Genomic DNA, 27,529 nt, shown 5'->3' with positions numbered 1-27,529 from the left:
GCGACAAAATCCGACTGTCCTTTAGATGGAAAGAGCTAACTCCGTTAGCTTTTATGCAAGCCAGAACGCTGCTTTAAAACTGGAGGGGGGAAAAAAAAACTTTACGTACACTGTAACTGCTGTAAAACCAACTAAAGTAACATCTAATTACAGCTCAACACTTTAGAAAGTAACATACCTGTAGTTTATGCGGCCAGCAGTCGGTTTTTCAGTCTTTTCTGAGACGCTGCGTCCACCCGCGGCTCCGTCCACAATGAATTAGATGACGGGCGCGCGCGCAGCCGCCGTTTGTAGTGTGTGGAGACGGGGGGGGGGGGGGGGAGCTGGCGGTCACGAGCCTGAGCCACACCTGCGCGTTCACGTCGCGGGGCTGTTTCTACTTTACTCTCAAATGTTTTCTACTGACGCACCGACTGCGTGGAAACCATAAAACGCCTTCTATTTTTAGACTTGACATTAACCAAAACTGTGCAAAACATCACTTTATAAAGAGTTTTGGAATGTTGTGGTGTCTTAATAACGTGTTTCATAATATGTACAGCGCGTCACAATATAGTACTGCAGTACATACAGTGCAATACTACTAATAACAGTGATACTACTCTCCTAATAACAGTTATTGTTAAATATGACTTAATAATTTAACTAATTAAGCATACCAGGCAAAGTAAGATACTCTGTATTTGTACTTGGTCGCCCCTTTTACTACATATTGCACCAGAATCTCCATCATTACCTATGTTTGGCAAATACTGCCCACATTTAACTATTCACTTTTTTGATTAACAATCTATCCCGATGTCACAAATTTTTTAAGATGTTCAAAAGTTTCCCGATCGCTCGTGGTTCTACAACTCTAGTTTTACCGCTTACAAGTCGCAAATTGGGTATCCAACTATTTTTTGAGCCAAAAAGGCAGATAGTCAGGTGTCACGAACCAAGAGTAGAACAGTTTTTGGTGAACCTTACGCCCGTGAAGAGTTCACAGAGGTACACAGATCTCAGATCCTGTTGTTGGATGAAGGCTCTAGAAGGGACCAGTTGGTGGAGGTGGGGTGGAGGAGGCTATGTCAAAGTCAGCGTACTGTAAGTAGGAGAGAGGTGAGTTGGAATCTGCAATTTAAAATATGTGCTATGTTTCTTATTGGTCTCCAGTTAAATGGACCATTTCACCAACGGCCCAGAGTGATTTTCCAGTCTGACATGGGCTAAATTGGTTCTTTTCATATCCCTCTCTTGATTCCTACTTCCTCTGTGTGGCAGATCCACATGGTCTTTGGGGCAGGGGAGGAGTCCCATCTGCACAGAGAAGCAGCTGTTCTTTTTCATTTCAAGGTACTGACATGTTTTCTCAGATGTCAAAATAGATTTTTAAAGGATCAACTTTGTCACTGTGCATTTTGGCAGATAATTTTATACGACTTGTTGTCGATATTAGATTAGTTTAAAAATGTGTACCATTTAAAATTGAAACCTCCTGGTGTGGTTTCAGAGAGGTTGACTGGTCCACATCAGCATCTGAACAACAGGTTTCACACAAGCACAAATAAACCTGACCAAAATGCAAGAAAACCAGCAGATTTCATTTTAATCAAATGCAAAGAAAAACAGGACAAAATGTTCTGGTTCTGTGCACAACAAACAAAACTCTGCTGCAGAACACAAAACAGACAGTGACTGTTGTGTTTCAGTATGTTAATTAAAAACATCATCTTATAAGACGAGAAACATCACAGCAGTAAAGTGCACTTTAGAAAAAGGGAGACAAAGTGAATAATGGTCATGGTTCAAATCTGGCCCACAGGCCTCCATCTGGATTTATTTTTTAAATGGTCAATATCATTGATGATTTTGTTATTAACAACTATCACTGGAATCACAATAATTAAAAACATCAATAACCATTGTAGTTTGTCCAACATAAGCTGTAATTTTTTCCTGTGAGGAATCCTGACCAGTCAAGTATGGACTTAGTCTGCCACCTGCTGGTCAGTCTGAGCAACAACCCACAATAACCAGCTAATAAAAGAACAGTGTACTTAGCTGTATTTTGAACGGTACTACTAGTAAAGGTGTGGAATTGGTACATTTCAGAGCAGATCTGGATGTATAATTTGTGTAACATTCTGCTGTTTGTTTCCCTTCTCCACCGAGGTCAACCATCATCAACAAACCATGTTTGGTGGATAAAAGCTGATCCTGAAATTGCTCCTAGATTTCTCATTTTGGTAAAGATCAAGGTCACCGAGGTCAAAATTGTAACTTTTTTTTTTCACTCCAATATGCATCAAACTTGGCACACAATGGTCAATCACTGTGGCCAGGTCAAGGTCATATCTGTTGGAATACTCCTTTTCAGTTCCTTTGATGAAGTTCCACCAAACTTGTGTATGAAGGTTGACCCCAGATTTGCCCTTGAAGGACTCATTTTGGAGATAAGGTCAGAAAATTTGATTTTCAACATGGTTTGGACCTCATTTGATGCACCAGCAGTTAACCAAAGGTCAATAATTTAGGTGAAGGTCAATGATTTTGGGGTCAAAGGTCAGATTTCCACTAGGCAATAAATTGTGTTATTTAGCAGGAAACTCTCTCATAAAAAGGTAATAATACAGGAGTGTATCTACTGGGGGGGGGGGTGTTGACTTGGTTGGATGTGGTAATGCCCCCGGACTAGAGGGAACAGGGGCATTATCCACTCCCACGGGTTTTTTTTTTTTTTTTTACAACAATCTACTGCCTGTTTCTTGCATTTTAAGGCAATATGAGAAGTGAAATACTGATTCTCTAGTTACCATTTTCGATACACAATTTGAAACACTGGAAATCTTGTATTTCTGCATGTTGCGGCATTCCTCAGTCAGCCTTTGGCAATTTTATTATACCTTTGGGGGGGTGGTGGTGGTTGTAACCCCCACCTCTAGATCCACCACTGCTGCATCCTGCTGCCACAGTCCTTTCTCAGGTACAACTGTGTAGTTTCTAACTATAAGAGGACTTTTTCGGTCGAGCGTGTTAACCAAAAGGCCAGCTTGTTCGATCCTGCGCTGTTCAAGTCATAAAAAGGTGCACAAATGACAAACACCTTTATTTCATATAATCATCTTTTATTTCATATCGAGATAAGGAAAGGTGAAAAGTAAAATCGGAGCTACACTCACAGAGGCCGTCATCAGAGTGAACACAATGTGCAAAAATACAGGCAGAAAAGAAGCAGTGAAAAGTCCAAAATGACAAAGATGTAAATGTGAACAAGGGCATTTGCTGATAGAACAGAGTGTGGCATCATCAGTAATCTGTTGTTCATCAACGGAGGGAAACAGCTGTCACACGTGTCAGTATCACCCAATAATTATGTCTTTAAAATTTATCAAGCAGGTTTGAGTTTCAGACAAAACAACCCATCAACGTGCTTGAAAAAGTTGGCTCTGGTCTGGAATGCCACAAAATGCAGGGGTGATTCTCAAAAGGGGCGGAGCCAATATTGCGTCTTAATGTGAAGAGGAAGTTACTAAAGAATGACTCTTTATTAAACTAAAAATAAAATGTGACTGTTTTTGAAACTACAGGTTTGACCCGAGTGCCCTTCTAGTTAAAGTCACAAGTTCCTTGCCAAACAGCCATTTGAAGTAATAATAGAGTTTCAGCTCCACCTCCTCGAACAGAAATTAAATTATTACAGAAAATACAACAATCACTTTTGGAGAAAAAAGTTTGGAAGTGTTTTGGAGATATTCTTGAGCAATTTTGCTGCAGGAACTCCTTAAGTACAAGTACACATAATGTATGTATACACACATGCACAAAGTTGGCAAGACCCCAAAATTACAATTGCTTCCCAGAAGAGAGACCACAATTTTTTTTTTTTTGAAAGGGTGAAAAATCTGTATAATTTTTGTTGTAGGAACTCGTTAGATGTGTGTTGTATGCGCACACAAAAATATAGTCTATAAAAAAAGTTGGCAAGATCGAAAAATTATGATTCTCCCCCATCCCCCCCAAAAGGCCAGACATTTTTTAAATTGGGGGTGGGGTGGGGTGGGTGGGCTATTCTTGCTCAGTTTGTTGTAGGAACTCATAATTGGGCCATTTCATGAAAAGGGAGTCACCAATATGTGACATGAGGGTCAATTTTTAAATTTTCTAGCAAGGTGCTATAGACTAAGATATACAGACCACTGGGAATACATAAAATCCACTATTGATACAAATACTTTTTTTTTGGATGGGCTTGCGGGAAAGCCCCAAAGTGCCATTTTTTGGCACCTATATTGGGACATGAGCATGAACCAAACATAAAGCAAATAATTGATGACTGTTACTTCATTGTTGAACTAAATTCGATCTCCCCATGGGTTAAAGGCCCTCGAGAGTGGTGCTTTCAAACAACACAACTAGTTTTATTTATGGAATAAATTAGAAGTTTAGGAACATGGGTTATAAATGTAAGACTGGGACACTACAGGTTACATTCAACACCACATTTTTGGCATGAGCGATGAAGACACTGGTCTATGGGGAGAAATTAATTTTACCGTGTGCCCGTCAAATCAGAAGTAAATTCAGATAAATTAGTTGAAGTGATTTGTTTTATTTTTACCAAAATAATACTTAGCTAGGTGTTGTGTGTCACAAATTTGGTGGGGTTTGGTGTTCCCCCTTCCAGATAAATAAAAAAAAAAAAAAAAAAAAAAAAGATATTTTATTATTCTATGTTATCACAGTTCGAGAGAGAGAGAGAGAATCATTTTATATTTTTTTTCCTGCATATAGGGCTGTTCTGTTTTTACTGACCAATATGTCGGCTTGTGTAATGGTGACCCCTTTTCATGAAGTGACCCAATTGCACATTTAAAAAAAAAAATTAGAGTGAAAATGTTGAGTGCAGCATAAAATATTTTGAGATTGATAACGAGGCGGAGGAGGACAAGAGGACAAAATTTTAAAGCAAACATTCTTGTTATTCTGTTGGTCATGGTGGTGGTGTTGGGGCCTATCCCGGCATGCACTGGGCTCAGGAGCTGAACTACACTGTAGTCAGATCAGAAACAGATGGAAAACCATTCATGTAGACATTCTTAAAAAAATGTAATGTAATTTTGAAATACTCGTATGCATAGACTGGGCTTTAGCAGAGGTATGCAGTGTAATCAGTGCTCTGCTAATTAAACACCTGCAATTTTTTTTTGTTTAAACAGAAAAGGCAGTTGTGACTTTGTGTCCTTTTCTAACTTAAGTGGCTGCTCTGCACTTTAAAGGTTTTTGGAGGAATGAGTGTTTGGGTCAAACAAAAACGACACCTGCAGACAGACGAGACTTTAGTAACGGAAGAACTGTGACAGCACAATGGTTCTGAACAGTTTTCTAACTGCACATTAGTGTGATTCATAAATACAGCCAGTGTTTCTTTCTTTTCCCATAACATTTAAAAGAAAGCAAGGGGGAAACACACAATCCTAAAAACACGTGAAAATAACGTGTAATATTCTTTCCTCCGCGGCTCAATTTCATTCAAATAAAATCTTAACGATCAACATTTGGTCATAAAATCAGTGAGTGTTCAGCCAAGCATCATGAAAACAACCTGCACTCATATGCAAGAATGTGGTTTAAATTAATTGCTGCTGTAAATTAAGTCATTAAAACGGTTTGAAATTTCAGATATTTTCCTGCAGCTGACCTTCTCCCATGCGATATCATGGAAACTGTAATAATCCCCAGCCGAGTAACAGCCACAGTCATCCAAACTATACATTACAGACATTATTTCAAAGTTACTGCACACATTTTATTTGTGGGATCAGCAGCAGTCAGAAAGTCACAAGTCCAAATCTGTCACCAAACATTCCATCAGCAGTCTTTTTTTTCTTCTTTTTTTTTTAATATATAAAATGTTGACGTTTTGAGAACACATGACGTTTTATACTTTGCTAAAATTTTTCTTCAGTTCTGGAGACAGAAACTCAACTGATAAAAGCTGATAAAGAAAATTTAAGAGCAACACACTTCCACCAATTTCCTCATGGTTGCCACAGCACCATGAATTTAGCAGTCTGAAGTACTTTACTCAAGACAAGTGAGAAACTGTATGATTTGTTAGAAACTATGAGCCAGAATAATTTAAAGCAGCAGTAACTTCTTCTAACTGAAACTGATTTTTTTTTTTCTTTTAGAAACACATAGCAGGTAAAAGAATCTCAGTGATACGAAAAGGGCTTAAATTCTGACATGGCACACAACAAACGACTATTTTTTATTTTTTTTAAACAAAAAATAAAATTATCTCTCTTCCCTCATCCTTCTCTTTGACTTTGTCCAGCGTTGGAACCAAACATGGGTTTGAACTCTGGACATTGATCACACCATAAGAAGAAACACTCAACCTGAACCACCACCACTGATTCCCTGATAAATACAGATTAGAACGAGAACCAATGATTATTTTCCTAAATGATTAATCAAGCAGTTCTTCAGTCAAAAATGTTAGAAAATAATGAAAAATGCTGGCCACCATTTTCAGAGCACAAGATGAAGCCTTCAAACATTTTGTCCTCAACCCAAAAACATTCAGTTTACTGACAGAATTAAAGAAAATAAACCAGATATTCACATTTAAGCTGAAATCAGTGAATTTGGGTAGTACCCCCCCAAACCAAATATCAACTGATCAAAATAGATGATTAAATTTAATCATCAATCAACTAATTCTTGCAGCTCTATTCCAAATCCAGCATTTTGCTCTAAATTTATGTTAAAATTTTCAAAAACGTGTCAGAAAAGGAGAAGAAACAACAGAACCATCATAAATGTCCTGATAGTGTTTTCACTTAACGGCTGATGAAAGAAACCGTCCTTCAGCGACCGCAGTCCAGGAAATTCTTAACCACAGGACAAAGGTGTAGCTGTGCCTCCCCTCCTGTCCTGCAGATGGTGCTTTCATACATTACCTACTCCAGGCTGTAGCTTCGCAACCACTGAATCGTTCGCAGTTTCTAGCCTACCTGCACCCGTTACAGTCTGTTCACTTTGATTTTTGCAAATCAAGAAAATGACACAGAGTCTATCAAGACACTTTTTGTTTTGTTTTTAGAAAAAAAAAAAAAGAATATTATACAACCAATCATTTATTTTGAAAGCAAGAGAAAATGCCACATGGAACAGGACAGAGCTGCAGGATGCTACGCTGGGAGTCGAGTCTGGACTAGAGAGAATTTCTGGCCAACTTCTGGTTGTATGAGTGGAAGAAGGATTAAGACTCCAGTTTGCCCAACTACACACAACATTTACAACCGAAACGTGTTAAGTGAAAGCTCTGCACCGCTGACATACCCGTGTGCTCCACAGCCACCGTTTGTGAGCGCACCGCCTGGTGCACAAACTGCTTTACCACGTGGAGCGTGCGTGTTGGCGCCTACGGGAAACAGAGTGTATGCCTAATCACTGAACGCATTTGTACACTTCTCAGTGACGCCAAACGCACCGAGCATTTCATTCGTTACAATCTTGAAGGTGCATCCTCAAAGCTGATAATGCTGGACTCTGGATGTTGTGTGCCACCTGCAGATGGCGCTCCGCTACTCTGTGGCAAAGAACCAGAGCTGGAGACAGAGGGGCTTGCAGGGCCCCCTGAGTGCCTCAGTGTGGAAGTGGAGGAAGGGTTCCGCCCCCCCTGGAGAAGCGGCCGCGTTTCGGTCCTGACCTCATCATCCTCGTCATCCTCCTCGTCGTCCATGCTGGGCCAGGCAGACTGGTCCTCCACACGCTTCAGGCGCTCGTTCAAGGCTTTCAGGGCTAGTTGTCTGCAGACAGGAAGACAGACATGCACATCATCATTAGTATCACAAAACATAAATAAAATAAACAAGATTAGGGAAAAATAATTCAGTTGTCACTGTCCATCAGCAGGACATCTCAAAATGTTATGAACACATGCCACTGAAATTTTGTTGGCAGGAGGATCTTTTAGACTGAGTCAAATGATGATTCAGGACAAAAACTGCCAGACTGTTAGAACTCAGCTGAGATACACATGAGGAGCAATCAAAGATAGTCACAGTGAAGATGGGCAAAGATACTAAACACACAGCAACTACGTGTTATCCAGAGACCAGCCAACCCATCTTTTTGACAACCTAAGCTGGAAGTCGACAGGTAATTCATTCTCTGCAATGACCACTGGCTACTGATGATAAAATTTGCTCAACGATATATTGGCTCAGAAAAATCAATAAATGATAATTCACGATAGGATTGTTAACGTCCAATTAAGACCATTTATGCCATTGATACAATTGCATAGCATAAAAATGCAAGTATGTCCTTTCAAAGACCAACAAACTTTTAATTCTCAAAAATATTCAAAACTGGAATCGAAATGCAAAAAAAAAATTCATATTACCAAAGGGTGGTATGGGCTAATGTCCCCTCAGTGCCTGAAGCAATGGGCCATTTTGTCCCCATGATCGGCCCTTCTCAGACATCAACGTGCCAAAGGCAAAGTGGAATAAAATTAATAATTCAAGATTTGTGTAAAAATAAGGGGTGCCGAGAAGAAAAAAAAAATCATCATGGTTCTTATTTATTAAGATTCTGAATCGATCCAAAATGTCCAAGAATTGATTTTTAAAAATAATTTTTTTTCTAACATTTTCTTGCTTACTCGCTGCGTGTACTGTTTGTCAGGCAATGGCTTCCATACTACAGCATCCCCGCTAGGGGAGGGTCCGACGTGCTTCAAACATTCGTGAGCTGAAGCATAGCATGGCGGACGAAGAGCTAATTCAGCCAGCACAGTCTTTGCTGAAGGCAAATGTTTGGGCGCATTTTGGATTTTATTATTTGCTGCGTAAGAAGGAGCTTGACATGACTTATGCAGTGTGCAAAATGAAAGTTAAGTACTTTGGAAACACTTAAAATCCTTGAGCCCACATGCTATGCCATCACCCGGAGCTAAAAGAAGGGGAGCAGCGGTCTCTGCCGACTACTGACCAGCTCACACACAATCGCTTCACTAAACTGCCAGCCAACTCGAGCAAAGCAGATAAGTAAATTTACATCTTTAGAATCACTTGATTAACCTTGTAAAGCTGGATTTTCTTAAACATAAACATTTTTTAATATAACTATTTTTCAGAGCTCTTTCAATTGAAAATCAATTCTGAATCGAATTGTCACCCCAAGAATTGGAATCTAATTGAATCGTGAGTTGTAAGATTCACATCCCTAATATTCGTATATATACAGTGAGGAAAATAAGTATTTGAACACCCTGCAGTTTTGCAAGTTCTCCCACTTAGAAATCATGGAGGGGTCCACTGTGAGAGACGTAATCTAAAAGAAAAAAATCCGGAAATCACAATGTATGATTTTTCTTTTTTAATAATTTATTTGTATGTTACTCCTGCAAATAAGTATTTGAACACCTGTGAAAATCAATGTTAATATCTGGGACAGTAGCCTTTGTTTGCAATTACAGAGGTCAAACGTTTCCTGTAGTTTTTCACCAGGTTTGCACACACTGCAGCAGGGATTTTGGTCATGGTCCAGGAATTGGGTGATAAAGGAAGGCCAGAAAGAATGATGGTGTTCATCTTTATTCTTGAGAACAATGTTCATGAATCAGTGACAAAGTTGACGTTTCACCGAGGCTGGATGTTTCAATAAGATGACCCTAAACACTATTCAAAATCTAAGGCATTTATGCAGAGGATAAGTATAACGTTCTGGAATGGCCCTCTCAAGTCCCCTGACCTGAGTATTACTGAAAATCTGTGGTGTGATTTTAAGCGGGCTGTCCATGCTTGGAAACCAACAAACCTGAGATGTTTTGTAAAAGTGAATGGCCCAAAATACCTTCAACCAGAATCCAGACTCTCACTGGAAGCCATAGGAAGTGTTAGAGACTGTTATTTCTGCAAATGGAGGATCTACTTCTCAAATATCACTGTGTTTGTCTGCTATATGATATATTTAACTGAAATTGCTGATCCAAACAATCAATGATTTATAAAGGAAAATCATGGAAATCATCAGGGGTGCCCAAACCTTTACATATAACTCTCATTCAACATTAAGCATAGGTCAGAAATATACTGTAGTTTTATCTTGTCAGGCAGACAGCTGAGCTCTGTCAGGAGCAGGAAAAGTAAACTTTCATTTTTCATTAAATGTTTTTGAATTGTCATACACCGCTGGTCATTCTCATTGGCTGAATAGAGCGATGTTACACTGTTTGGCGCATGCGCGCTGAGTACTGCGCAGGTCGCTCATGTAGAACGCTGTGCAGAGCCTTTTAACGCGGGCGTGCAGGCTCCGTGTAACTACACGGACATGACTGAATCTGTGGATAACACTGAGACAAACGCCTGCAACTTTCCAAAGAAAGGTGGACAAAGTCCCTGAAACATGTCCCAGATGTGATAATCAGAACAATTAAGACAGTATTTAGTAGATAACATTGGTGCCGTCAGCTGTAATCTGTACACACTGTGTGCACATTTCTGTCACAACTTTATTGGTGAAAATCATTCAGTATTAAAACAGTAAAAATAGCTTGTGTGAAAACTATAATGTTTTGATTCAAACGTGCATCAAACAAATGAAAGCTGTGTTTTGGGAGGAAAGCTGGAAAAACAGCATAATTTTCCATCAGAAAGTGTTGTCAGGCAGAGTGCAGAACGCCATAACAATGCAACATTCCATTTATTCATTCCACTAAAGGGTGATTCTTAGACTACGGGCACTTATGTCCTTTGATCATATTGTATGAAAAACAGAAAAAAGGGGAAATTTCACACTTTTATAGTTATCTTTACAATGAAAGTGTGTTAAGAAATTTGTTCTAGTAGTCTATGATGACTTTTTCACCTTTTTTCAGCATCATTATATGCAAATATTGCCGTTTTGTGCTTGTCCCACACCCAGACTTTTGATCTTCAATGATAAAAATTAATGGTAAAGAAACATTTTTTCTAATGTTTTAAAATATCTCTGAATAAAATATCAGTAAAATAATCAAAACATAATTGGGGTATTCAATGTCATACAACTGTTGTGATTTTTTTTAAACAAAATGTAGTTGTCCCACACTGTTGCCGTAATTTCCACCACAACACTGTAATGTCCCTAAACAGTTTGTATGAAAGATTGTTTGGGTAGTTTCTATGGAGATAAACAGTGACATCAGAGCACATGTATATAGCGCCAAATCACAACAAACAGTTGCCCCAAGGCGCTTTATATTGTAAGGCAATGGTGTGGTGGAAATTACATTACAAGGCCAAAAGTGCCCGTAGTTAAAGAATCACTCTAAAACATTAAAGTGTGCTGCTGGAGCTGTCCTGAAAAGAACAAGCCAACTCATTATTTTTCAAGCATTATGGAACAATAAAAGGCGTTAAAAGGTCTGCACTTTATAAACCAGCCTGTTAGAAGGAAAACCGGATTAAGCCCTTTCATCCTGTTTCAGGACTTTTTTTTTCCTTTTTTTTTTTTTTTAAATCGTGGGTGATCATAGCAGAACAGCGCCCTGTGGAATAAGCTGCAAGAGGTGCTCCTCATTCGTGTTTTGAACAAATGGAGAGCGAAGGTGGGAGCTCACGCTTAGTCACACCAGATTTACGCACTACTGACCATGTGCATTGAGAACGGTCTACTGACCTTGCAGTGCGTTAAGTGGGTTTTCGCAACTTGCCGCACCAAACTGCCTTCAATATTTTGTCAATTTTAACTTTGTTTTTTGTGCAAATGGCGGTTATGTCATAAAACCTCAATGTGCAGATTTAAAATCATCACAGACGGTACCGCTATTTATTTAACCATTAAGGGTGCAAGAAAAATTTGATTCACGTCTGAATCGCGATTCTCATTTATTAAGATTCTGAATCGATTTTTAAAAAGCATTTTTTTTTTTACATTTTCTTACTTACTCGCTGCGTGTACTGTTTGTCAGGCAACAGCCTCTGTACTACAGTGTTCCCGCGAGAAGAGGGTCTGGCGTGCTTCAAGCATTTGTGAGCTGCAGCTTAGCATGGTGGACAAAGAGCTAGTTCAGCCAACACCGTCTTTGCTGAAGACAAATGTTTGGGCACATTTTGGATTTTATTATTTTCTGCGTAAGAAGGAGCTTGACATGACTTATGCAGTGTGCAAAATCTGCAAAATGAAAGTCAAGTACTTCAGGAACACTTCAAATCCACAAGCCCACATGCTACGCCATCACCCGGAGCTAAAAGAAGCAGCGCAGCGGTCTCTGCCGACTACTGACCAGCGATTCGCTAAACTGCCAGCCAACTCTGAACGAGCAAAGCAGATAAGTAAATTTACATCTACAATCACTTGATTAACCTTGTAAAGCTGCATTTTCTTAAACATTTCTCAGAGCTCTTTCAATCGAAAATCGATTCTGAATCGAATCGTCACCCCAAGAATCGGAATCAAATTTAATCGTGAGTTGTTGTAAGATTCACAACCCTATTAACCATCCCTGAAATCTCATACAAAACGCCTCTAATTAACTGCTGGTGGCGCCTGCCCAAACTGACACGCAGTGTCAGTTTGATTCATATAGGCACAGCGATTCAGTACAAATGTGGATCGGATTTGGTACGCTTTGAATTTTAGGTCCAAGAAAAAAGGCAAGAGAGCCAGTTCAGTTTATTCTTCCAAACGTTCCAGATTTAATAATGCAGTTACTTCACTTTAACCGGCTGCTTCACTGTTGCATGAGCACTTCCCACACATGAAAGGGAGAGAAGCAGTGCAACTCGACAAAATTTTGGTGACTTATGGAAACAAACATGCATGTAAAGGGTGATAAAGGAAGGCCAGAATGATGGTGTTAATCTTTATATAATAAAACAATGTCAATATAGTAATTATCAGGACAGGCTGAGGTCTCATGCACCACGCTGCATGCTAACACCCTGAACAACAACATATGAAACATGGACAAACAATGTCACTCGACCTCAGAAACACTACAGGCGTCAATCACGTGTGTAAACTGCCCTACAGACATCCTGGATCATGGCAACGTTTACAGTCAGAACAAACAGGAAAAACCCCCACACATAAATCTATCAGTCTGCTTTAAGTCACGAGCATTTGTTTTAAAGTAAAATGACTCATTAAATCTTTTTTTTTTGAAGGAGTTTCAAGAAGAAAATTACTCTTTGGGGTTGAGCAGCAAATACTTCAAGTGTGTCACCACTAAGTAAGCAACCTTCTAGCAGAAGACAAACATCTCAAACACGCCTGTTAGTTTATCAAAACTTAAACATTCAATCAAGCTTTTTTAGTGTTTTTATCTGATGTGCAGAAACATGACTAAAAATCAACACACACACACACACACACACACCTTCAACCGCTTTGTCCAGTCAAGGGTCGCCGGGGGATGGAGCCTATCCCAGCAGCCATAGAGCGCGAGGCAGGGTACACCCAGGACAGGACACCAGTCTGTTGCAGGGCCCCAAACAGACAAACAAACACATTCACACCCACTCGCACACCTATGGACAATTTAAAGATTCCAATCCACCTAACCTGCATGTCTTTGGATGTGGGAGGAAACCGGAGCACCTGGAGGAAACCCACGCAAACACGGGGAGAACATGCAAACTCCACACAGAAAGGCCACAGGTGGGAATTGAACCCATGGCCTTCTTGCTGTGAGGCAACAGTGCTAACCACTAAACCACCGTGCTGCCTGAAAATCAGCAGTGAGTCAAATTTAAAAGTGTAAAATATCAAACAGATTCTGGATAAATTGTTAGAACTCTGGTCTGAAGTTGCAATAAAGAAAATCACCATTAAAAAATCTTTTTGGAGTTTAAAAATGTATAAGGATTCCTGATTAATTATACATTTGCATAGTAGAGAAGCTTGAATCTCCACCTTAAAGACACTAACCACACGTTTGAGGACAAGGAAGTTAAATATTAGCCAGAGAGAAGAAATGGTTTGAGAGAGGGGTCAAGGAGGCATTCTTTGTGAAACGTTTGAAACCCAGCCTTAACCGGGGAGGGGGTCTGAGACACGCTTTATCCCCTGTTTACAATGGGGTACTCAGATCAAAGCAGTTTCAGTCTTTTGTTCATGGTAATGAGTCATTCACGTCATCAGCAGAGTCGTCAAGGGAGCCATCAGGAGAGGGACAGCTGCCCTGTCATTAGGAGGGTGCCAACTGGAGCACAAATGGTGCTAATTAGAGCTTCTGTTTAGTCACTAGCCTATAGCAGTCTGCCTCTCTGTAGGAGGGGTCTGGTTAGGTTTAAAACTCCAGCTTTTGTGACTTCTTGATTATTCTTCTCTACAAGAGTCAAGACAGAAGTCAGACCACCAGAGCAAGAATTTTAGCTGAGGAAGCTTCTGCGATTTGAAGCGAAACGTCCTCACGTCAAGCAACCCAGTCCAGTCGAAGATTCAAGCTTCTCTACTATGGAAACCACCTGGACAACTGAGAGCCTACACAGAAACATATACATTAGCATGTTTGTATGGTAGTTTATGTATGTGTGATGCAGGGCTGGGAAATGAAAATTGTAAATTCCAAGTAAAATTTGCAGGGGGTCTGGGGCCAAATTAATTCAGTGTCAAATGATACATTTTCAGGATCTCCTGGAAGAAAAATCTCAAAAGAAGTCCACATTCAAATGATCCTAGAGTCAACCTTTCAGTTGATCTGTAAATGATAATGTTAAAATAATATGACATGGACCTGCAATAAGTTTCCTTTCAGTTGTAAACCAAATTATGTATTAACTCAGAATGATTAAACTGCATGAAATTCATGAAGACTGAAAAGACTGTTAAAGCATTTCAAAAACCACAGCTTAAAGCTTGGAGAATACTTTAAAAATCATGGTAAAATATCAATAACATCCATCCATTTTCTTCCCCTTTATCCGGAGTCGGGCTGTGGGGGTAGCAGCTCAAGCAAAGCCGCCCAGACCTCCCGATCCACACACACCTCCCCCAGCTCCTCCGGGGGAACCCCGAGGTGGTCCCAACCCAACCGAGAGACGTAGTCCCTCCAGCGTGTCCTGGGTCTTCCCTGGGGCCTCCTCCTGATGGGACGTGCCCGGAACACCTCTCCAGCGAGGCGTCCAGGGGGCATCCGGAAAAGATGCCCGAGCCACCTCAGCTGGCTCCTTTCGACGTGGAGGAGCAGCGGCTCAACTCCGAGCTCCTCCCGAGTGACCGAGCTCCTCACCCTATCTCTAAGGGAGTGCCCAGCCACCCTGCAGAGAATACTCATCTCGGCCGCTTGTACTCACAATCTCGTTCTTTCGGTCATGAGCCAAATCTCATGACCATAGGTAAGGGTCGGAACGTAGATCGATCGGTAAATCGAGAGCTTTGCCCCCCTGCTCAGCTCTCTCTTCACCACGACGGCCCGATACAGCGACAGCATCACTGCAGATGCTGCACCGATCCGTCTATCGATCTCACGCTCCATCCGTCCCTCACTCGTGAACAAGACCCCGAGATACTTAAACTCCTCCACTTGAGGCAAGGACACTCCACTGACCTGAAGAGGGCAAGGCACCTTTTTCCAGTCGAGAACCATGGCCTCGGATTTGGAGGTGCTGATTTTCATCCCGGATGCTTCACACTCAGCTGCAAACCGCTCCAGTGCACACTGAAGGTCCTGATTTGACGAAGCCAACAGAACCACATCGTCCGCAAACAGCAGAGATGAGATTCTGCAGTTCCCAAACCGGACCCCCTCTACACCCTGACTGCGCTTAGAAATTCTGTCCATAAAAATAATGAACAGAACCGGTGACAAAGGGCAGCCCTGACGGAGGCCAACGTGCACTGGAAACAGGTTTGACTTACTACCGGCAATGCAAACCAAGCTCCTGCTGCGGTCGTACAGGGATAGCCCTTAGCAAAGGACCCCGGACCCCATACTCCCGGAGCACCCCCCACAGGGTGCCCCGAGGGACACGGTCGAACGCCTTCTCCAGATCCACAAAGCACATGTGGACTGGTTTGGCGAACTCCCATGAACCTTTGAGAACCCGATGGAGTGTGTAGAGCTGGTCCAGTGCGCCGCAACCAGGACGAAAACCACACTGCTCCTCCTGAATCCAAGGTTCGATTATCGTTCGAATTCTCCTCTCCAGTACTCTGGAATAGACCTTACAGGGGAGGCTGAGAAGTGTGATCCCTTGTAGTTGGAACACACCCTCCAGTCTTAAACAGAGGGACCACCACCCCGGTCTGCCAATCCAGACGCACTGTCCCCGACCGCCATGCGATGTTGCAGAGGCGTGTCAACCAAGACAGTCCCACAACATCCAGAGACTTAAGATACTCAGGACGGATTTCATCCACCCCAGGAGCCTTGCCACTGAGGAGCTTTCTGACCACCTCTGTGACTTCGGCCTGGGTGATGGATGAGTCCGCCTCCGAGTCCCCAGTCTCTGCTTCCTCTTCGGAAGACGTGACGATGGGATTGAGGAGATCCTCGAAGTACTCCTTCCACCGCCCGACAACATCCCGAGTCAGGGTCAACAGCTCCCCACCCGCACCGTAGACAGTGCCGGTGGAGAGCTGCTTCCGCCTGAGGTGTCGGACGGTTTGCCAGAATTTCTTCGAGGCCGGCCGATAGTCCTCCTCCATGGCCTCCCTGAACTCCTCCCAGACCCGAGTTTTTGCCTCTGCGACTGCACGGGCTGCAGCACGCTTGGCCTGCCGGTACCTGTCAGCTACCTCTGGGGTCCCACTTACCAACAAAGACAAGTAGGACTCCTCCTTCAGCTTGACAGCATCCCTTACTTCCAGCATCCACCACCAGGTTCGGGGATTGCCGCCGCGACAAGCACCAGAGACGTTGTGACCACAGCTACAAGCGGCCGCACTGACAATGGAGGTGGAGAACATGGTCCACTCGGGGGGGGGGGTCTTTAGCTCTCAGTCAGGAACTTGTACCAACTGAAGCAGAACACTAAACCTTCCCTGAGTAAATAACAGTGACACAGAGTGTTGACTGATGGATTCAAGCGACTGTGGGCGTGACTTTATTTCAGCCCTACGATGCAAACGTGTTCTGCTTAAACCCGTATGAGTGCATAACTGTACTGCATCCACCACACTCTGGAACTAACCTGGGGTCCTGGATGGCAACCACCAGCTAGATGACTAATTTGAGAGTTTAGTCTACTGTTTCACTTTTACAATCCCCAAAGTTTGAAAATACTGTGTGTCTGTGTGAGAATTTAAAAAGTCTGATGTTTGCGCTCAGGGTTAAAAAGTTCAACACTCAACTTTGATAGCCAAAGTACATTCTTGGTGGTCCAAATATAAATCTATTTAAGAATAATACAGAAAAGTCCAGTTAACTTATTTCTTTCCTTATCTGTGATACTTCAATCAATTAAAAAATAATCAAGTTATTTGTATGTTTGGTTGACGTGACTGGACAATCTGCAGTCACATGTTACTTCACATTACTGTACAGCTCACTGTTTTTGTAGCATTTTGAATTACTAGGCGTGAAGGACTGCGGTGTTTATAGAACTGTAGGAATTTTGAATAGTTGTGTAACTGTTAAGTAACACCACATCTCAGAAGGGTTGAATCATGGTAGCCACAGAGAAAACTTTTGCGGCCAGCCACAGGCCATAAAAATATTGAGCTTTGTCATGGAAACCCAAGATACTAAAATGATGAAAGGGCCTGCCCACATCTGAACCTTTATGCTGGACGCTGAGCATGTGTGGGCATGTGTTAAACCAATCATGTACTCATGGCAGTATTTGTACAACAGCACGTACTGCCAGCTATGAGAAGAAGGGCTTCATGTTTTCAGGATCAGCTGCTATAACAATCTCCACAAAAAGCTCGGACTGACAGACCTCATTTCACTCACTGAATTTAAAGGAACTGTAAAGTTCATGTAGTCTAACTGAAATGTGTAGATGTTTAGATTAATATTGTTTTCCTTGCACTTTAGCTCGATTTAATTTTGAGGTGTGTATTTGTATGTGATATTTATGTTAAATGTACAACCCCTGGCAAAAATTATGGAATCACCGGCCTCGGAGGATGTTCATTCAGTTGTTTAATTTTGTAGAAAAAAAGCAGATCACAGACATGACACAAAACTAAAGTCATTTCAAATGGCAACTTTCTGGCTTTAAGAAACACAATAAGAAATCAGGAAAAAAAAAATTGTGGCAGTCAGTAACGGTTACTTTTTTTAGACCAAGCAGAGGGAAAAAAAATGTGGAATCACTCAATTCTGAGGAAAAAAATTATGGAATCATGAAAAACAAAAGAACGCTCCAACACATCACTAGTATTTTGTTGCACCACCTCTGGCTTTTATAACAGTTTGCAGTCTCTGAGGCATGGACTTAATGCATGACAAACAGTACTCTTCATCAATCTGGCTCCAACTTTCTCTGATTGCTGTTGCCAGATCAGCTTTGCAGGTTGGAGCCTTGTCATGGACCATTTTTCTTCAACTTCCAAAGATTTTCAATTGGATTAAGATCCGAACTATTTGCAGGCTATGACATTGACCCTATGTGTCTTTTTCCAAGGAATGTTTTCAAAGTTTTTGCTCTATGGCAAGATGCATTATCATCTTGAAAAATGATATCATCCCCAAACATCCTTTCAATTGATGGGATAAGAAAAGTGTCCAAAATAGCAACGTAAACTTGTGCATTTATTGATGATGTAATGACAGCCATCTCCCCAGTGCCTTTACCTGACATGCAGCCCCATATCATCAATGACTGTGGAAATTTACATGTTCTCTTCAGGCAGTCATCTTTATAAATCTCATTGGAACGGCACCAAACAAAAGTTCCAGCATCATCACCTTGCCCGATGCAGATTCGAGATTCATCACTGAATATGACTTTCATCCAGTCATCCACAGTCCATGATTGCTTTTCCTTAGCCCATTGTAACCTTGTTTTTTTCTGTTTAAGTGTTAATGATGGCTTTCGTTTAGCTTTTCTGTATGTAAATCCCATTTCCTTTAGGCGGTTTCTTACAGTTCGGTCACAGACGTTGACTCCAGTTTCCTCCCATTCATTCCTCATTTGTTTTGTTGTGCATTTTCAATTTTTGAGACATATTGCTTTAAGTTTTCTGTCTTGATGCTTTGATGTCTTCCTTGGTCTACCAGTATGTTTGCCTTTAACAACCTTCCCATGTTGTTTGTATTTGGTCCAGAGTTTAGACACAGCTGACTGTGAACAACCAACATCTTTTGCAACATTGCGTGATGATTTACCCTCTTAAGAATTTGATAATCCTCTCCTTTGTTTCAATTGACATCTCTCGTGTTGGAGCCATGATTCATGTCAGTCCACTTGGTGCAACAGCTCTCCAAAGTGTGATCACTCCTTTTTAGCTGCAGACTAACGAGCAGATCTGATATGATGCAGGTGTTAGTTTTGGGGATGAAAATTTACAGGGTGATTCCATAATGTTTTCCTCAATTGAGTGATTCCATATTTTTTTTCCCTCTGCTTGGTCTAAAAAAGTAACCGTTACTGACTGCCACAATTTTTTTTCTTGATTTCTTATAGTGTTTCTTAAAGCCAGAAAGTTGCCATTTGAAATGACTTTAGTTTTGTGTCATGTCTGTGATCTGCTTTTTTTCTACAAAATTAAACAACTGAATGAACATCCTCTGAGGCCGGTGATTCTATAATTTTTGCCAGGGGTTGTAGATGTGCCAGTTTTTTTCCCCTTCATTTTTATAAAACTACATGTAATTGTAGTTGCAATGGAGTCAGCGTGAAAAAAAAAGCTGTCATACAAACACAAATTAAGTGTTTTTTTTAATGTTTTCTTACATGCTGCAGCCATTCCAACCACAATTACATTGACACAAAAAAGAAGCTTGGCTTAACTTTTTTTTTTTTATTATCTTTCAGTGTAGAAACTTTGATGCCGTTACCATAAAATACACAATCGTAGTGATATTTTAAATATTATGTGCCCTGCTGTAGGTATTTGTATTCTTGGCCAGGTCTCTCTTGAAAAAAAGATTTTGATCTCAGTAGGAGTAACCTGATTGAATAAAGTAAAAATGAATAAATAAATATAATACTCGCCTTCTTCTTTCAGCATCCTGTGGGTCAGTTCCGGGCAAGCTAATAGTGATGGAAGAAGGCGCGCCTACATCGTAGCGTTTCACCATCTTTCTGCAGACCTTCATCTTCACCAGGGCCGAGTGGATCAGCCCGGCCAGCAGCCCCACAGCCGGTTGCAACGCCTCCGGGAAGAAACTAGCAAAGGCAAAGTGGTCCGACATATCTCCGCGGCCCCGGCTGTGCCGCTGGTAGAACCGCAGGTAGACCCAGCCGGACAAGGCGCCATAGCTGTATGCCGCCAGAGGGGCAGAGCTAGCGAGTAGTCCTGATAGGCGTAGTAAGGCCATAAGGAGGAGCAGCAAAGCCGGTGCTGCTTTGAGTCTCACCTGAGAAGAAATGAAGGGGGAGAGATTTAATTCTGATCAGCTGCAAAAATAAATTAAAACTCAGTCCACTTTCTGCCTTCAATGAAGCAACAATACAGCCGAAGCTAAACGGGAACATCAAACAATGGATGGATCTGTTCCAAGGTGGCGGGCAGAAGCAATTCTAAAAATGTAACCTGTGTTCATTTCCCTATTCACTCAGCTGAGGAATCAAGGGCTTGAAGAGGTAAACCAGTTTTAAAAAACATTCATTTTTAAATAAGCACATAATCAACAATAACAGAAGGTACATCTGAGCTAGCTGGTAGTTAAGGAGCATGAAAATGTGTAGCTGACCAAGTTCAGCACAGGACAGGCTGCTCGATTTAACTTCCTCGTATCATTGAAGCTTTTTTATTAGAAGCTAGTGGAGCCGTGCAACAGAGCCAAACGGATGGGAGAACAATGCACGTCGGCAAACAGCACCAAAAATTCACGTGAGTGACGTCGCCAATGCAAAGGGACAAATAATCAATGTCACTTGACATGGAATCCACCTATCAAACAACACCAAACCATTTAGGTGTCATAACAGTGAATACTGCATAATGGAGAAACATCAGAAAAACTGGAAGCCATATGAATTTTCTGACCACAATCTGATACAGCTCCAGCTTGTTTTTCCTCTACAAGTGGATAAAACCATAAAATGGGGTGAAAATGCCCTCTAAAATATAAAAATGAGTCTAAAGGAAAGGGTGATCGCCTGGATTCCAACTATAGGCGTATTAAATCCATGGCATGGAACTTGGAAATGTCGTTCTCAGTAAGGCTCAGTATGAGCACTTTGATGCTCAGCAGCAACAGCAATCTGGATTTAGACACAAGAAGTCAGACAATCGACCTCATCCAAAGTTAGTAAGGCAGTTTAAGTAATGCCTACTACATGTTCATGGAGTCATCAGGAATTTGGTGATGCATTTTATAATCTTTTCCCTGCATATAATACAGTGTAGAAAGACAACAATTAGAAAAACAGAGGAAATGATGTAGATGGGCTCATGTCCAGAAAGTCCCAAGGGCAGAACTAAACATCACGCTTCGACACAGGGACTGTCTGCAGTTAAACTGCTCCCTCAGATTCTTGGAAAACCTTTGCTCATTCAAACAAAGGACAACATTATACACATTAAAGGAAAGAAAGATGACAAAGTTTGAAAATACAACAAACAAGGAACACAGAACTGTTTTTGTTCACCCACCAAAAACAATCACTTCCACAGAAAAAAAAGATAACCAGTAGTGACTTTGATAATCGATTTATCAAAAAACAACCACCGCCCACTAATTATCTGCTTTTGCATATCCATTGAGGGTTTTTGTCTCTGGTATTTATCGTTACAGCGAAATATTTTGAGCCAGACCACCAATCACCATGTTTTCCTCATGACATCACTGATCTTATCAGCTCTTGTGCAATCAATGTTACAGTTGAAAGGTTTACTTCTGATGCAATTCTGGAGTAATAACTAGGTCAGTTTGATTGATTCACTGGATTGTAAGTGGTTGTCACAACTGGAAACCTTAAATGATGAAATCCAACTGTTTTTGTCCCATCAGTTACAGACAAGTAGTGGCAGCAAGCAAAGAACTGCAGCAACTGATTATGGGGCTATTCCACAGAGCACCGTTCCTTACAGTTCAATACTGAATAGCAAATCAGTGCATGTTTTGAAGCATCACAGTAACTTCTTGATCCAGCTTTGTCAATCTTGAATAGATTTGGTATGCGTAGTAGTTACAGCCATCATCGCCACCAGATTTGAAAACCACGATACAATTTTGAACTGTTCAAAAATTTCATCCCGATTCTCAAAATCGTTGACAGTACGTTGTAACCTGTGGGTATTTGCAGTTTTAACGCCTTCAGTAATGTTCCTACTTCTGTAAATGGGGTATTAGTAGTGACTACAGGTTGAAACGTCTTTGATCGTGCTCCATCGTGGTAAAATCTGAAGCCGAAGCACTGTTTGTTGCGGTTTTGATCATATCTAGCCGAGGGCGCAGTTTCTTACTTTTGCACTTTTTTTGGATCGTGGGTGACCGTAGTAGAAAGACACCTTGTGGAACAGCCCTAAGGTTGTGATGTACTACTTGAAAAACCTGTTAGCCTGGACCTTCTTATACATGTTTATGACATGAACTTGTAGTCAAATCACCAATATCAAAAAAGAATATTTAAATGGAAAATTATTAGACAAGGTGTGACACATCGATGTACTCAAGGTTAGTATATACTGGACACAGCTTGGCATTTATCCAGTGAACTCACAGAAGTAAACAGTTTGATTTGCACTTGCCGTGACAGTGCACACCCTAAACGTGGGAAAGGTGAGAACATGTCTAACTGCACTTACGACGTCTGTGATTCTTTTCATCTTGATGATGATGATGATTATTAAACTGTGGGTCAGTGAAGTCTACATTCATCACTGCATGAAGAGTTGGCTAATGTAAGATTAAAAATCATTGATAAGTTTTACAGACAACAAATTTCTCACTTTTCAGAGACTCCATGTACAGATTCAGCCAGGTTTTGTGATTTTATTGCAAATAAATGGGGCTGTCATCAAAGTTTAAGCAAATACTTCTTTTTTTTTTTTTAAGTTTCATCATTAGAGCAGTTTCCAAAGATTGCTTCCTGAAGTATTTTTGCTGGGTGAAGATCCAATCACAAGAAGAGATTTAGGCTTAGAAGACTCACGACAGATGGATGGGATGATTTCTATCAACTTTCCAAATTTTTGCTTGCAACAGTGTAAAAAAATACCACTTCACTTAAGCTGTGGAGGGAGACCACAGGGGGACGTGCTTTTGTCCCGCGCCATGAGCAGCTCCGTGGCGCATCCTCCACTTCTCTTTTCCATGACAAAAACTCCTGTAACAGTGGAATGTGCCAAAAAACTGCTGATGTCCACGTCTTCTGCCTATTTCTGTGGAAGTCAGACGACGTCCCAGATCAACAAAGCCTTCACTTTGGAAATGATCTGGTTGTTCAGCGGGGTTTCAGCGTGTCGATCGGTGCTCGGAGTGCGCCGCGCTCTCAGCCACTGTGGGTGGTCTTTAAACCGGCTGGAGCACTCCTTAATCTGTGTAATCCCATAAAATCGTCCCTGAAAGCCATCTGAATTTTCCGAATGGTGTCCACCTGGAGGTCTCTCAGTTTCTGGAAAAATTTGATGCAGCAAAGCTCCAAATCGTTCAGACATTTTAATCCGCAATAAAAATCCGAAGAGGGGGTGGACCAGTGCTCACACAAAGCCTGCTCACAGGCGAATGACGCAACCGACAGGCGTGAAAAAAACTCACGCATGCGCATGAAGGTTTAAGCTTGGCTGATGCAATCACACGTGATTCAAATCCATATGGTTTTTGCAAAAATAAAAAAGGTCGGATAGTTCTCTAACAGACCTCGTATATAAGTTATTTTAAAAGTTGAAATATTTTCCCGACAGTGTTCAGCCATCTGACATATCTTCAGAATTCTGCTCACAATGAAAAGAAATCCAATTTGATCCACTAAGACAAAAAATAAAAATTAAAGCATAATAATGACTCAAATAAATGCAATGTTTTTAAAGAATTCCATCGATGTTTGTCTGCTCTGGGTGCGTTGCTCAGTGTGAAACATAGGATAGCAGCGCTTTGTACTGCCAACAACATTAAAAATAAACAACAGGCCGGGTCTTCTCTACTGTCGAGTTTATAGGTGGTTTGCAAACCGACACGGCATATTACCACCATCAACCATTTGGGTGCAGACCATTAACAGCCTGACATCCTCACCAGGTGGGTCATTGTAAATGGAAACCTTTTCAGGAACAAAATAAATAAATAATGGCATTAACTGGTTGGCATTATTTTAAATAAACGGTTGTTTCGGGCCTCATACCCCATGACTGCTGGGAAAGTTTTCCAGCACTCGCATGACCCCTAACTGGAATAAGCAGGTATATAAAATGAATGAATGGTTCTGTTTTGGAACATTTAAAAAAAAAAAAAAAAAATCAAGTTTCTGGATTTGCTTTTGTTCCTAGCAAAATGCCAAAGGTTTCTGGTTTTCGTTCCACAAACCGGTTCAAAACCTTGATTAAAAATTATTTCTATATCATATTGGTGTGTCAGGTGTTAGCCAGCCAGTCTACTCTATATAAACCTGATCCTGTCAGACCTCAGAAGCTAAGCAGTGTGGACCTGGTTAATACCTGGATGGGAGATGTCTTTGGAACACGGGGCTGTGTGTGTTTCTCAATGTAAAACTGGAGTTCCGTCAGGAAGGACATCCAGTGTAAAACTTGTGCCAATAGTAATACAGGTCTGGCTGTATCCACTGTGGTGACCCCAACAAACAGGAGGAGCCGAAAGAACAACATTATTGGTGTGTCAAGTGTTGAAAGTGCATGCTGTGACTTTGAGCTATGTCATTTGAGTCTTAACAGATGAGGAATTACCTTCTACATGTCATGCGATTGAGAGCAATGGATTTTGACATGTTAATGTTTGTCAAGATTTATTGTGGAGACTTTCTTGGCTATTTTGATATAACTGGCCATATAGGACAAATATAGATTTGGACCTACTAGCTGCATGCATCATTATATTACAGATATGTTATTGGGTTACAAGACTCATACTAACAGTGACTGTTTTGTACACATGAAAGTTGTAAAGTTTTTAAGCTGTCGTGAAGTAACTAGAGATGTATCCTAACAAATCGGAACTTGAAATGAATATATGGCAAGTGGCCTATCAGGTACAATAATGAAAACCTGGAGCATTTCACAAGATACTGAAACAGTGAACTATGTGGACTGAACCATAAACTACAAGTGTTAAGGTGCCTTGACACTTGCACAAATGTGATCCCCGCACTGCCACGCAATCTGGTGTGCCGGTAAGTAAACCCGTAAAACTGCGCATTAACTGTGCACGGCTGTGAGCAGGTGCGCAAAGAAATTTTGAAAAGTTCAAAACTTCTGGCACGCATTAATTTTGTGAACTAGTCGTGAACATTGTCCAACCTATTCGAAAGCACTGTGTGTGTCACTGTGTGTCATTGCCGCAGCGCATCTGAACGATTATAGATGAGATGTTACAGCTATAATAAATGTAATTTTACAGATACATTATCAAACTCATAAAGAATGAAAATGCAACTGTTTTACCAATCCACTACATATATATTATAAATACCTTTCAGACAATTCAAAATGTGTTCTCCACCATACGACGCACGAGAGAGGCTGCAGCTGCATATAATTTCTCTTATGTAACATGCCGTCCAGCGGGACAAAGTGGCTCACACTGCATGATGACTTGAGCAGCAGTGCAGGAAAAAAAAAAAAATTGTACAAAGTGTCAAAGTAGCTTAAGGAACTGCGACTGACATGCTTGCTAAAAGCCGGGCAGGGGTCTATGACAAATGTGACTGGATATAATGTCACAACTCACTACACGTGAGCCACGATGAACTACCACTGCAGAACAGAATGTTTTGTATGCTTTACCTGTGGCACTTTGAGCACTGTAGTATCCCCCATGGTCTGCTTCAGTGCCACTAGAACCCCTCCCAGGAACCCAGCTGCTCCGTGGACACGCACGCCAAACAGGTAGTCCAGGTTAAAGGTGGCCACATAGGTTAGGAGGTAGGAGAAACCTGCAAGGAGGCCTGCGGAGACATTAACCACTGTGAAAAAGATAAGAAGCTCCAGCGCGCCCCACAGAGGTTCAAGCAGGCGCCCACAGGCCATAACCAGGCCCACACTGGTTGCCACACACCAGATGTGCTCCTCCACCACTCCATGGGTCACCAGTGTCCACACCCAGAAGTTGGGAGGAAAGAGGTAGCCCGGCGTCACCCCAGCACGTATGGAGTGTTGACGGCCCATGATAGCAGGTAGAGGAGAACCACCACAACACTTATGGGATTTCACCACCACGCTGGTACTGGCCAGGGCAGCCAGAAAGTGCTGCCGGGCCACAGGCAGGTACCGATTCATTGTGCACGACTGTTTCTTCAGGTCGAGACGGCAAAAGCAGATCTTTAGCCGCAGCACAGGGTGCGAGATTAACAATGCCAAGCAGAACAGGTGACACCTGTGAAAATCCACTCTTCTCTGTGAGTCTTCATCCGCGATACTGTGTGTAACTGAAGGTCTCTGCATTAAAAAGTAAATGGTGGAGTCATTTTTCAGTACATGTAACCCTGAAAAGAACTGACTGCCACTGCCAATCATCGAAAAAAAAAATGCAGGGGATAACCTCAGCCACGTTTTCATGTAGTTTTACGTTACCCGTCTTGATTCTTCAGTGGAACAGAATCATAGCCAAGCATGCAAATCCTTACAGAAACAAATCCAACTTCCAACTTCTTCACTTGACGTCTGCTGAGTTAGCTTGTAAACACAGGGGAGCTAATGCTAACTAGCCGACAGACAGGAAGCGTCTTTCACTGATTTATGTCCGTCACAGACGAGCAAAAGACGTTTGCCTCTACCTATATTTACAAAGAATACATAACATCGGAACCAGTCCGGGGCGAGGCTGCCGTCCGGATCATCTGTGTCGTCTCGGTTTGGTGTGCGACGGGAAGCGAGTCCGAGGAATTCACGAAGGCCTTCTCAACAGAGCTAACGTTCCTGAGGCTAACGCAGCATAAATCCCCACATACTTCAGAGCCTTTTACATCTACCTCGCTAAATTTTCCATCCCTGTTCTGCTGTTACTGTGCGGCAGATCGCAACAAAAAAAAAAAAAAACCCGTTTTATCTTGTATTTCCAGGCACTCCTTGAACATTCACCCTGACATGCGCTGACTGCCACACCGTCAATAAAAAAAACGTCAAGTCACGCAATCTTTTTAGCACCAAAGCATGCTGGGAAACTGAGTTCTCAATAAGGAGAAAAACTCTTCTGACCATGGAAATATGCTTCTGACTTCGCCTGTATGGCACTAACTCCAGGCCAAAAGTTTTGTAATCTCAAAATAAAAAAAGATTGAAAAAATATATTTTGAAACTGAAAATTCAATGTTTG

General features: G+C 41.5%; 2 protein-coding genes across 2 annotated transcripts in view; both read right to left on the bottom strand.

Moving 5' to 3' along the window:
* rhoab (ras homolog gene family, member Ab) overlaps positions 1–251 on the bottom strand; it is a 42,287-nt gene extending 42,036 nt beyond the window's left edge. The window contains 1 exon segment of the mRNA XM_034171743.1: positions 179–251. The gene's annotated coding sequence lies outside the window, so the exon portion shown is untranslated.
* Positions 252–4,866: 4,615 nt separating this feature from the next.
* LOC117511835 (transmembrane protein 115-like) lies at positions 4,867–27,278 on the bottom strand. Its single transcript, XM_034171742.1, is given in 5 exon segments — positions 4,867–7,799; positions 20,091–20,455; positions 26,002–26,357; positions 26,360–26,417; positions 26,419–27,278. Coding segments are annotated over 5 exon segments (1,437 nt in total). The 5' UTR covers positions 26,773–27,278; the 3' UTR covers positions 4,867–7,495.
* Positions 27,279–27,529: the final 251 nt, after the last annotated feature.

This window comes from Thalassophryne amazonica, chromosome 6 (genome assembly GCF_902500255.1).
Source record: "Thalassophryne amazonica chromosome 6, fThaAma1.1, whole genome shotgun sequence".
NCBI classification, from domain to species: domain Eukaryota; kingdom Metazoa; phylum Chordata; class Actinopteri; order Batrachoidiformes; family Batrachoididae; genus Thalassophryne; species Thalassophryne amazonica.
This window is presented reverse-complemented; position numbering and strand designations above follow the sequence as displayed.